General features: G+C 39.6%; 1 protein-coding gene across 6 annotated transcripts in view; it reads left to right on the forward strand.

The window, feature by feature from the left end:
* Positions 1 to 12545, forward strand: part of LOC134625868 (thyroid hormone receptor alpha) — a 125342-nt gene that overhangs the window by 90572 nt on the left and 22225 nt on the right. For 3 of the 6 annotated variants that reach the window (XM_063471184.1, XM_063471186.1, XM_063471185.1), the window contains exons 5-6: positions 9044 to 9105; positions 11808 to 11929. In XM_063471184.1, coding sequence (XP_063327254.1) covers positions 9044 to 9105; positions 11808 to 11929 — 184 coding nt within the window. Of the gene's footprint in view, positions 1 to 4880; positions 5213 to 9043; positions 9106 to 11807; positions 11930 to 12545 lie in introns of those variants that run through there. The other 3 variants (XM_063471188.1, XM_063471189.1, XM_063471187.1) reach the window with 3 other exon arrangements.

Here is a 12545-nt window from a genome sequence, read left to right on the forward strand (position 1 = left end):
TACCATCACCGAAACCAACCAGCTGATCTACACCACAGCAGCAGTGATCACTGAGATGAGGCTACAAGATGAACAGCCAAGAAGCAGTACGTCCATGGAGAAGGAGACTAGACTATATCTCAAGATTCAGTTATGCTTGCTTATTTTATACAAGTAAATATGTAGTCCTTAGTGTGGCAGTTATCAGTCCTCTAGGAAATTATTAGGAAGGACACCAGCACTGCAACATGAGTACCCAGCACTGATAGTGACATAACACTGCCTCTATCTGTGTGTGTTTTTTTGTGTAACCACCAGAGGAAAGCAACTGTATGACTCTTCCACAGTCACAGAGGTCAGACCTCTGCATCATTTTTTAATGCTGCAGAGACAATGACACTTACGGAACCATGAAGGCTTTTTAAAAAGTTATCAGGGTGGGCAGATGCATACTGTAGCAACACATTCTTGCGTCAGGCGGGTTACCTAGTGTGTCTAACAGCAGATTCAGACATAAAACTGAACAACTGCTCTGTCAACAATAAACTAAATGTACAAGTATCACCACAGTTCTATAAAAACATTTTCAATGCTGTTTCCAGCTCTTCAAGTCAGTGACGCAGCTGACAGATAGCTGACGCTGTGGAATTTACCTTGAGGTGTTGCTAAAACTGTCAGTGGTTTGTTGGAGCCTAACAAAAAGGGTGACATTGTCAGTAAAAAGAAAGACGTTAGCAGAGGTGGGGAACTAAAGGAGAGCAATGACAGACAAAAAGACACGACGCAAGATAGATATAAACTGAAATATTCTATTCAATAAAAGTTACATTTTATGCATCATTTGAACGCAGAATCATTGAAGAACTGTTTTTAAGAGAGAAAGAAAGATGAACAGTAAAGTGGGGAGCAAATATAACGCTACCTGAACTGTAGTGACTTTTGCAATTCTTTATGGACATTTCTTCCTCACCTTGTAAAGAAAAGCATGGGAGTTTTTGCTCTTGTGTACATCAAGGACTTCTCTGTGTAGTACAGTGTACCCTCTGTGCCAGCACTGATGTCCTCGTATCCACTCTTGCCACTGCAGTTAAGCTAATAATAAATGTTTAATAGATTAGTATTTTTTTCCTCTCAAGCAAATCCATTTGAGGCATAAATTGCATTAACTACTTAATTTCATTGGTAGTTTTGTGGCTCTGCAGCATTCCCTCCTTTCTGGTGGGGGTTATTTTATTAAAAAGAGTGCATATTATGTGTACCGCCTTGTTGTTTTTGGATGCTGTTTTATTGTTCAGGGTAACACAAAGTGCAGATTGTCTGGCAGGAATGGGTTAGTGATGATTGGATCTTCTTAAACTGAAAAAGATTAATTAATTGCATTATTGGATTTTGCAAACTGAACAAGCAAATATTCTGTTTGCTCACCAGGAGGAAGAAGGTGATGTCCTTTCATTTCAGTGTGCCACATCAGGACTACAATTATGTTGCCGTTGTTTCTCCCTCTTTTTAACAAGTCTTAAGCTTCGTGAAACAGTTTTTCACCTCATCAGCTGTCCTAAGGGCTAACATTTTTTGGATATAACCCTTGTTGATTGCTTTATTTATTTTATCAGGATTTAGTTTTAACTCTCTTCCTAGCAAATGTCATAATTCTAAGACTTTTCTAAGAATTTCATCGTGAGGAGTTAATCTTAGTACAAGGACGCTTTGTGAATACAAGCCGTGGTTGTATTAGTCCGTTTAACAGTCCATCAGTCTATTTACAGCTACAGTCATTCAATGAAAAAACAAGATTTGGAGACTGCAGCATGACTGAGATTACTGCCAGCATTTACAAGGAACTTGACATCTTGTTGCCTGTAAAAAAGAGACCATACTGTAGTTACAGGCCAGCAAGATGCATCTATAGGCTGCATGTGTGCAAGGCAAAAACACACATAGCATGAGCAAAAGGAAAACCGTCTCCAGTTAGTCCAGAATGCTGCTGCAAGGCTTTTAACTAAGACACGAAAAAGAGAGCACATTACACCAGTGTTACGTTCATTACACTGGCTTCCAGTACATTTTAGAATTCATTTTAAAATCTTGGTACTGACTTTTAAAGCTTTGAATTGTGATGCCCCTGCCTACATTTCTGATCTTTTAGAACCCCACGCTCCCTCTCGCAGCCTGAGATCATCTAATCAAAGGCTGTTGGTAGTCCCACGAACTCGTTTTAAGACCAGAGGTGATAGATCTTTTAGAGCGGTAGCCCCCAGGTTGTGGAATGCTCTCCCTCCATCATTACATTGCCTTGACTGTATTTATTCTTTTAAAAAGCAGCTTAAGACTCATTTATTTAGATTGGCTTTTAATTAGATTTGTGCTGTATGTTTGATTATTAATGTATTTTATGTATTTCTGTTTTATATTACTGTGAAGCACTTTGTGGTTTTTATCCTGTGAAAAGTGCTATATAAATAAATTGATTTGATTTGAACATGGCAGACGTGACGGAAATGTGTAGTTCAGAGGAACTTCTTGTACCTAACGTACAGTATTCGAAGAGCTGGAAATTAGCTATAGCACTAACTAAACTAGGGTATGCACATGCTTTTTAGCAGTGTAAAATTCAACATTATAAGAACTCTATTAGCCAGTGGACGGTATGCAGTTTTTGTCTCCATTGGCTTCATGTTTCAGGCCACAAGTTTCTGCTTGTCTCATACCCAGAATCACCATTTACTTTATAGTAAATCAAGAAAAAACAATTAGTTCCACTTGGAGTTGGACATCTCCCTCTTAATTTTAGTGATGTGGTTGTATAGATCTACAAGTCAGTCGACCACTTTTACCCTGATCTCTCATATGTCTTTCCAACTATTGGGTGAATTGCCATGAAATTTTGGCATTTACATTCTCCAGAATATTAAGTCTTATCACTTTGAGGTTGACATTTCCCTGACATTTCCCTTTGGTGAAACCAGCGAGCCTGAAATGTCTTGAAAAATAATAGCTTAAAGCAGACCATAATAAATTTTATTGAAGACACACATGATCTCCTCAGGATAAATGTCATCACTCTGGTAGTCCCCTGACTTCTTTATCTGGACCTATCATTACTTCAGCATTCTCATTTGCCAAACACTGATTTGTTTTGTTTAATGGAAATTACCTAATTTTGCTACGCTAAAATGTCAAAGCAAGCTGTTGTGCACATTATCAAAATGTTGACATCGGTTCATATAAAAACTTCATGCTTAGTTGCTTTTTTTTTTAAGTTTAACTGCTGCTGTCAATAAAAGGCACCAGAGCTGATCAGTCGTAGATGTGTCTAATATGTTTAGCCTTTACTGCGGATGACATGCTAGGAGTGCATATTATTTTGCACTCTCATATAAAAACAGGTGCTGTGATTTATTGCCACAATAGCAAACATAAATGGAAACATGTATAAGCCAAAAGAAAAGCCATCTTTATCATTATTTTTATTTAAATTAGCGGGAACTCTCTTAGGCAGCTTTCTTTAAGTACTCTTCAGGAAAAGTTTGACAGGCTTCTAGAAAGGCATCCAAAGCTCTTCTCTGGATGTTGGCCACCTTCGTGGTCCTTTCTCCACACTGCTTGAATAATGTTGTGCTCCAGGCTCTATGGAGGGCAAAAAAACACACGCACTGGAGCACTATCCAGGTGTGCTTTTACTGCATTGAAAGTGTGTTTGGGATCATTGTTGTGGTGAAAAATAAAGCTGTTGCCAATCAGATGGTTTCCAGATGGTACTGCATGGTGGTTCGGAATCTGATGGTACATTTTTATGTTCATAATTCAAAGAAGAAGAAGAAATAAACGGAACAACAAATAAAGTCATGTCATTATTATGTAAGCAGTTTGTGTTTTTGAGAATGACAGAGTCGTGGATGTTGGTTAAAGTGGGACGTACAGTAACTCTACAGTAACCTGTGGCGTCAGAAGGTCCTGTATGAAAATGCAAGATATTAAATGACAATATTTTATTTTGAACATAAACAGAATATTCATTTAAATAAAAGTTTGACAAATAAATTTGCATGCTGTCAGTTATAGTTCTGCATCTCTAAAGTCAAACCAGTCCATCAGTTGGAAAGGCAAAGTCAGTTTATAAGTCATTCCCTTTCATGGTCGGCCTTTAATGTTAAAGCTACTGGAAGTGAAACTGGGAAAACAGCAAGAAGAAATAATGAGCAAATGAAAGCGTTACTTCTGTGTTTATCATTTGTTGTGGAGCTTGTTGTTTGGCTCTTCTGCCTCAGATGAACCCTGCTTGGGATCATTCAGCTACACCCTCCGAGGTAAATTTGAACCAGCTACAACTTATGATTTCACAAGGAGCAAAAAGAGATCACAGACAAGTCTAATTCAATTGATGAGATATCTAGCATCTCTGTGTCCTCATAAGACTTCGCTTGGCTCTACTAGGGAGACTGCATCAGACTGCTGTTATGTAATCAAGTTAGCATTAAAGCTTAAGTGAGTTTGGATCCAGAGAGGCAACAGTTATTTTTTTTTTCCTCTTGGGGAACGAAATGAAAAGGGCAAAGTAGAAGGATGCTAGCAAAGAGGTCATGCACCAGAAAAGTGACAGGAGTCAAATGTAAAAATATCAGCAGGAGCGACAGGTGCCAGAGCCGGAGAGGGAGAAGAGGGAAAGTCGCGCTGAAGAAACATGTAACGTGTATAATAAAGCAAGGACAGGAAGTTAAAGAGACAGAGAGAGGTTGTACAAGGTAAACCTGGGCATGACGAGTTGTGTTGTGATGACAGAGAGCATGACACTTAGGGGGGAGGAACTACACCATGCCGTGCAGACATGGAGGGTGGGAGGGGAGGCTGGACGAGAGCAACTAGAAAGAAGGGAGAGCAAGAGGGAGGGAGGGTGGCGGAGGGAAATAAACAGAGTGGCCGTTCCTCCCAGCAGCCAGTCTGAGGCACAGAGCTACTAGTGAAGTCTGTTTCAGTTGATTGCAGCAACTCAAGCTCAGTTCTTTTGCATTTGTCTGGGATCAACTCGTTGCTGAGTTCAGTGGGAGGCTGACAGTCGGGGATTTGAGGTCTGCAAGCACAGCTTGTGTTCATGTGAACCAGGCTGAGTGGGACACGTGCAGTAACTTCCTGGGAGGCTGGATCAGCAGATCGTGCTGCTGGGCTGCATTATCTCCTGCTGATATTCCTTCAAAAGGAGCAACATGCATATCTTACAGCCGTACTGCATCAACAGGTTGGTGTGGTTGCGGGAATGCATTTCTCTGCGATTGCGTGCATGTCTGTTGGAAGTGGGTGTGTGCTCTGCTGGCATCTGTGCCCCCTGCCACATGCTCATAACAGATAAAGTATGAGATGTCTGTGTGTGTTGAGGGATACCGTCTAGTCCTGTTTATGGTCTTCTCTATCTGTAAACCAGTTTATTAGTCACGAATTCATAACAGTAGTCCAGAAATTGGATTTCCAAGGGCTGATTGCATTAATTTACTTTCATCTGATGAAATGTCTGAAATCTTCAAAGAAAGCCTCAAATCCTCGTCTTATCCACACGATTCTTTTGCAACAAATTTATTGCTGTCATGTTGTTTAAAATGATTTATTAGGGAAACAAAATGAATACAGTTCTTTCAGTGCAGTAAGAAGATCTATAGCCTAGCAGTCAGCTGACTGTAGATGTGTCTTTATTTCTTTTTTGTTGTTTTGTAGGAAGTGCTCTCAGTTGTTAATGGATGTTAGTGATTCTGTAAGCCTTGCTAGCTTAACAATAAATCTGTTGTGAGTGCATGTACCACATCCAAATCATTCAACTGATGCCCCCAGGACAGAGCTCTAGACCAGCTCCTGTGTCTGTCTTTGCAACCACATAATTGTTTCCATTATCACAAAATGTATGTTATATTTTAACAGAAATGCACTTTGGATAGTTTCTATTTATTTCTTTGTCAAAGGGAATCTCATTAAGGCAAAGGTTCTATTTAAAGCTGCCTTAGCATGGATGCCAAGTAGCTTGTTACAAGAGTAGTAACATTAACAAATCAGCCTAAGACTGCTTGTTCAACTAACTCACAAAGCTATCAATTAATTAATTAGGTAGTTATAGTGTTTAAAATCTAACAAAGATGGTAATGGTTTAAACAAGCCCATTAGGGGTGTCACAAGAACCGATCATTACAATACGTTTTGAGACCAAAAGCCAGGGCAGGAAATCCTCAAAACTCCAGGGGACATCTATAAGAAAGTTGTGTACACCCACACACAGTGAAAACTACTGTCACTGGAAGATGGGCAAGTCCAACTGTCGCAGTATCTCTGTCCCAACTCATTGATAAGAATGGCAGTCAAAGTTGGGTATGGTGATATTTGATTTGCAAAAGACAATATGCAAAAATGCTGCCCTGCTTTTCAGAGCAATTAAGGCTCATTTTCAATTTACTGACGCACCTGCAAGAGATCCATTGTAAAGACTCAAGCTGACTGAGTTTCAGCTCAACATGTAAAATAATCTGTGCATTTCTTTTTATCGTAAAATTATCCAAAAATGCACGTTACCGGTTTATTGTCTGTCAACAAAATAAATGTTCCCATTTCAAAGTAACATCCTGCTACCACCCTGTCAGGCAGGATACATTGGTTTGGTATGAAAATAGATATTAAGAATGATTTTGGTACTGACTACTGAATTTCTGGTATCACAACATGCCTACATACTATCACTAAACAGCGTCAAAAACACAAGTTTACAAATACAAGGCCTTCTCTGCTAGCCGTACTACGCTATTGGTCGTGTTGTTCTTGTTGTCTCAAATCAAACGCAAAGATTTGTGCTCTGATAATTTTCATATATGACTGATTGTTTGCTCTAGCAGTCACCTTTTGCATAGATTTGCAGCTTACTGAGATTCACAACATATCAGGCTTTTTTGTCATTGATAAATGGCAGACACCACAACACCTATAACAGCTGTTAGCTAGCTACTGTTGGCACTGATATTTATAACGTCCTCTTCTCAGACTTGCTAAAAAATAAATGTATAAATACAAAACTGTTAATTGTTCACCCTTCTTCTTTATAACCACCATGGGGACCACTGAGGGCTGGACTTCTTCAGCCTGTTCTGTTCTGCTGCCCCCATGGCGGTCAGGAATAGATGGTTGCAGCTTTATGATTGCAGTTTTCAAAAGACGTAAACTTCCTCTACCCTGTGGATTGTCATTTTTTAAGTTGGATTTGGATTTCAAGTAGCGCTAAATCATTCTCTGGAAATTTTTCCAAACCTCACCATCTTGCACATTTGAGTTGTTCCTTCACATTGTAGAAAATGTATACAAGAGCTGTCAATACTGACATAAACTCCAGTTCAGTTTACATTGATCAACTACCAGAGCAGACAGTTTCCCACCATGTTACTGCCTCACCATGTGCACTGCATTAAAGATAATATGTTTCATGGACCGTGAAGAGCAGCAAGAACTGAGAAAGAGATGTCAGAGGATTTTTTTTTTCTTTTTTTTTTTAGGTTGGAAGAGCAAAGTGGATTTGACAGCCAGTGAGCAGGGGGAAAGAGGGGAAGGAGGGACGACAGTGGTGTTACCTAATAGTGTTGATGGAAGTTGAGGGAGGAGAAGAGGAAAGAGGTGGAGCGGAGGGAAAGACAGAAATCACTGGGAGGATCGAGGGAATATAGCAGTAGCTGTGAGTCGACAAAGTGGCGGTGGTTTGGAGAGAGAGACGGAGCTTTTAAAGAGACACAGAGAAAATGGGAGGGGTGTGGAGCAAACAGCCAAACATGTGGATAGATATTGGGGGGGGGGGTGGAGAGAGTGTGGTAATCCAAATCTGCTGCAAATAACAGAATTTGTCATGTGAGCGTGATAAAGGAGAAGGATACAAAATTATAGAAAGAGACAGAAGGTGGGGATGAATTGTGCATGTGCAGTCTTTAAATGTAGAGGACAGAGTGGAGTAGCCTTCATGTCCATGCATGGGAAGCATTGGTATGATTCAGTTTTGAATCAGTGACCAGAGTTTGTCAGTAATCCCCCAAAAGTGTTGAAGTTAAACTTTGTTGCCCATCAGTTCATTTGTCCATCTATCCATCCAGCCATTCATAGTATGCTAACATGTGCAGAATGCTTACAGTACAAACTGACATTAGAGCCCGACATAAATGACACGACTACACTCGATAATTTGTAAACTATCCTGTTCTTATCCTATTATTTTACTTGTTTGTTTTTAAACCGGTCATTACCATGTATGGTCAAGTGTTTGAGCTGTGCCATTATCGACTAACACTACTCAAGCTAGCTTGGGTAGCATAGTTCGTCGAGTAAGGTTAAACGAGGTAAGAATTTTGCCTAGCAACAAAAAGGAAACGGGCTCTAAACAAAGTCTATTTGCCAAACAAACTCAATAGTGCAGCGAAATAACAAGATTCAAATATACCAGCCTGTTTCTGCTGTAATCATAGACGAGGCTAAAGTGGTGTTTGAAGAGACTGGATTATGCTGTTTTTGTTTACCATGCATATTGTGGTGGTTTGGATTGCTAATTGGCACCACGCTCAAACCATGACTTTAGCAAATTTTTTACAGGAACTCATTTTGGGACCACATGTTGAACATATTGCAAGACAAGGAGACACTGAGATCTTGAAAGATCTTAGAAATTAAAAATATTTTCATGACAAACTAATAGCTCTTATATAATGTCAAGTGTCAGACTGGTTACCCAACAAACCAAATGTAAAATGTAAGTCTGTGCTATGACTGCAGACCAACATATTTATGGAGAGGATTCCTTTAAATATCTAAAATGCAGCATAGTTTCCACGTTTCTCTACCAGTTTTTCTAGCAGTGTTATCTTATGTCTTATTTTTAGCTGGAAAATTATAGTGGGCATTTTTTATTACTGTAGTTAATAAAATAATTAAAACAGAAATCTGTCTTTGCATTATCTGGATTGGAAAAAGAAATCTTATTAATGATTTTTTTTCCCCTGAAGTTGCTATAATGTTATCTTTTTTTTAATCACTTATGTCTTTTCTTTTCCTTCCACCCTCCCAGATGGCCAGATGTGCCGAAAAGAAAGAGAAAGAACAGCCAGTGCTCAGTGAAGAGCATGTCCGGTAACTAACTTTATTATCTCTGCCTCAGTCTTGTTGTTTGTGTCACCCCCCACATGGAAGTGAACACAATTCAAAGCATATTTCCTCTAAGACGATGTCTTTTGATGTACTGCTGGATTCGGCCAGTGATTGGTTTAAATCCGTGACTCGGCAGCTCCCCTGGGTTTTGAGTGGTGTCCTTATTGTCAGGAATATGATTATTCCTCGTCACCATTGTATAGTTTCCCTCAGAGGCCTTGTTGAACACAAATCAGCTAACAAAGGGGGATTGGTTAGGCAGGACTATGAATGTTCAGGACTAATCTTTAATGGATTATATCAGAAAAGAAATAGATGTATGCAATATTCATTATTCATGTTATGGATAAATAAACAGAATCAGCATTTATTTCTACCTGTAAACTTTGTATTTGGTTCATGTTTTTTTTTTTTTTCCTGATTTAATATGCTAGCCTCAGCCAAATTAATCGGGGCAAATGTAGTGTTTTCCATAGTGGTAGCTTGTGGTGTAGGGGTGCTTAATTAAAAATCTGGATTATGAATTGTATGTATTGAAATTGCAAAATCACAACAGTCTTTGAACCTAGACATGTCTTTAATTGGGCTCTTCCTGCACACTAAAACTGGAATGTTCACATTTAATAAAAGGTGGGCCTTACTGCTGGAACCAGTGCAATTCAAAAGATCCAACTTTTACTTGATGGCTAATGGTTTGGGTCACACTTTTCACAGTAGTTGCGTGTGGTTTCAGACAAATTGACATTTTCCACAGAAACCATAGTTGAGTGTGCTAGTCTGCTAACGACCAAAACAGTCACAAGGAATTTTTGGATGCATCACTGTCAGGAAATACGCTTTTTGGAGCCTTACAAGATAACTGTTACATCACAACCAAAGCTATGTTGCAAATCACGTCTGTGATGAAGATGCAAACGACTTCCTGTAAACCACTTAACTCAGGAACAACATTGTTCGTTCACTTTTATATGTTTATTATACATTATCGCATGAAATTATACAGAATCAGAATGGATCTACTTTTTTTTCTTCTTCGCTTCAGTAGTACAAGAGGATTGACTGAATAAGTATGCTCCCTGTGGAGCAGACTTTACTTTTGTGATTTCCAGCAGCCTCTGTACATGTGGGTTATTGTTTGCACCTGTGCTTTGGGTGGTTGGTGGTCCTTGTGCAACTACATGACAGCTTAGAGGTTAGAATTCTTATGTACGTTACATATATTCATATTGTGTGACTTCAGAGGATCAAAGAGTTCAAGGAAACTTCTGAAGAGAAATAAATTAGTCAATGAAATGTGAAGATGAAAAGCATATTTCATGAATTCTGGGAATGTGAGTGTAAACCTTATAAGCTGGCATGATATCGGAGTCTGCGGGAAAGACGGCCTGTCTTAAAGTTGCAAGAAAAAGGTTGTTATACAAGGATTTAATTAACAGGCTTTCCACTCTTAATCTTTGACCTTAAGTCTAAGTCACATTTACAGACAAAAGCAGGGAAGAAAAACTTTGTGCGAGTGATTTCTCCAAAAGATTCTGGGAGTGAGGTGCTCCTATTAAGGAGACTGCAATTGTTGGTTATAGAGCCCCCCCTCCCCCTATTAGTAAAGCCATAAAAAAATCTGTTTACTAGTCTTATCATCTTTAAAAAAGGTTGGCTGGTGTGAACTGTTCCTCAATCATTCCTCAAAACTTTTAGAGGACCTTAAAAGAGGCATGAAGCTGGCAAAGGCTACAAAAGCAAGACTTGGCTGTACATCAGTCCATGGGTAGGCAAACTGCCCACAAATGGAGCAAAGTTCAGGACACCAAGAACATAACATGCAGTCCTGGCAGATTGGAAAAGAACCCAGCGTTTGGAGCAAAATGTTTGCAGAAATCCCTACACTTAGCTTTAGTCTTTGTTCATGAAAAAACACATAACGTAAAGAGACAAAAGCTGAGCTTTTGCCTGACACTGAAAAGGTACTGCACCAAAACATCATCCCCACCGTGAAGTGTGGTGGAAGTAGCATCGTGGCTTAGAGTTGATTTCCTCAAGGCCAGGATCCTTGCAGTGATTGAGGGATATGGGAATTCAGAATTGTGTCAAAACTTTTAAGATTATAGGAGAATGAAGCTTCTGATCCTAAAGCACACAAGTGAACAAATATCAGAATGGCTGAAAAGGATGGTTTTGGTTTTGGAATGATCAAATCGGAATTCTGACCTTTGAGATGGAGCTTGCTGTGTGATGAGAAGAAATATTGATGAACTGAACTCTCTCTCATCTGTGCAAGTCTTGGCAATAATCAGGTTGTGTTGTCTGTAATTGTGACTAAGATGAAGCTTAAGCTTCTGACTTCAAAACTCACATGTTATTGGTATACTGTCTTATTCTTGCAACTGTGTATATGTTTCATCTTGTATCACAGTCTGTAGGGGCCGTGTATGCAGGTCTTTCATTGAGGCCCCTGTGATAACACTCATCCTCGCCCCTCCTTTCTTTCTCCACTCCTCCTCGTCACTACTCCTCTTCTTCTCTTCCTCCCTCTCTGACCCCATTCATCCTGATCCTCCTTTATCACTCTTGCCCTTACGTCATCACGCCTCACCATTCATCTTGCTTGTACTCCCTTGTTCACACTCCTTCACCCATCTCTCATTCCATCCTATCTTCCTTTTCGACCTCCTCTTCCTCTCCTATAGCTCTTAGCGTCTCTGTTCCAGGGTACATCCCCAGCTACCTGGAGAAGGACGAGCCATGTGTAGTGTGTGGGGACAAGGCGACCGGGTACCACTACCGCTGCATCACCTGTGAGGGCTGCAAGGTACATAACACCTCTGTTATATCAACATGGTGCAGATATTAGTTTGTCATGTATTATACACTCTGACAGCTCTGGCAGGAGGTAGAGGTGGCTGATCCAGCTCTAAAATGACAGTTAACATCACCACAAAGGAACTTATAAATCTGAAAGCAGTTACTTCAATTCTATGTTATCTATATAGCACCAAGTCAGAACAACAGTCATCTCAAGGCAGTTTATATTGTAAGGTAAAGACTCTAAAATAATTGAAAGAAAACCTCAATAATCAGACAACCCCCTATGAGAAAGCACTTGGCAAGAGTGGGAAGGAAAAACTCTGTTTTAACAGGAAGAATCCTCAAGAAGGAATGGGTTCAGGGAGGGCAGAAAGACAGGACAAAAGACACACTGAGTAAGAAAGCCAGAGATTAATAAGATCTAATGACTAAACACAGAGTGCAAACTGTATAAACATGTGGAGAGTGAAAAGACGTGAATGAAAAAAGTGCTTCATGGAAAGCCCACAGCAGTCTGGCCTGTTGGAGCATAACTAAGGTAGGATTCAGGCCATAACAATAAGTTTTATCAAAAGGTTTAAGCCTAATCTTAAAAGTAGCAAACTGTCTTGTAAACTGAT

The sequence above is a fragment of the Pelmatolapia mariae genome, linkage group LG4, assembly GCF_036321145.2.
Source record: "Pelmatolapia mariae isolate MD_Pm_ZW linkage group LG4, Pm_UMD_F_2, whole genome shotgun sequence".
Classification (NCBI taxonomy): domain Eukaryota; kingdom Metazoa; phylum Chordata; class Actinopteri; order Cichliformes; family Cichlidae; genus Pelmatolapia; species Pelmatolapia mariae.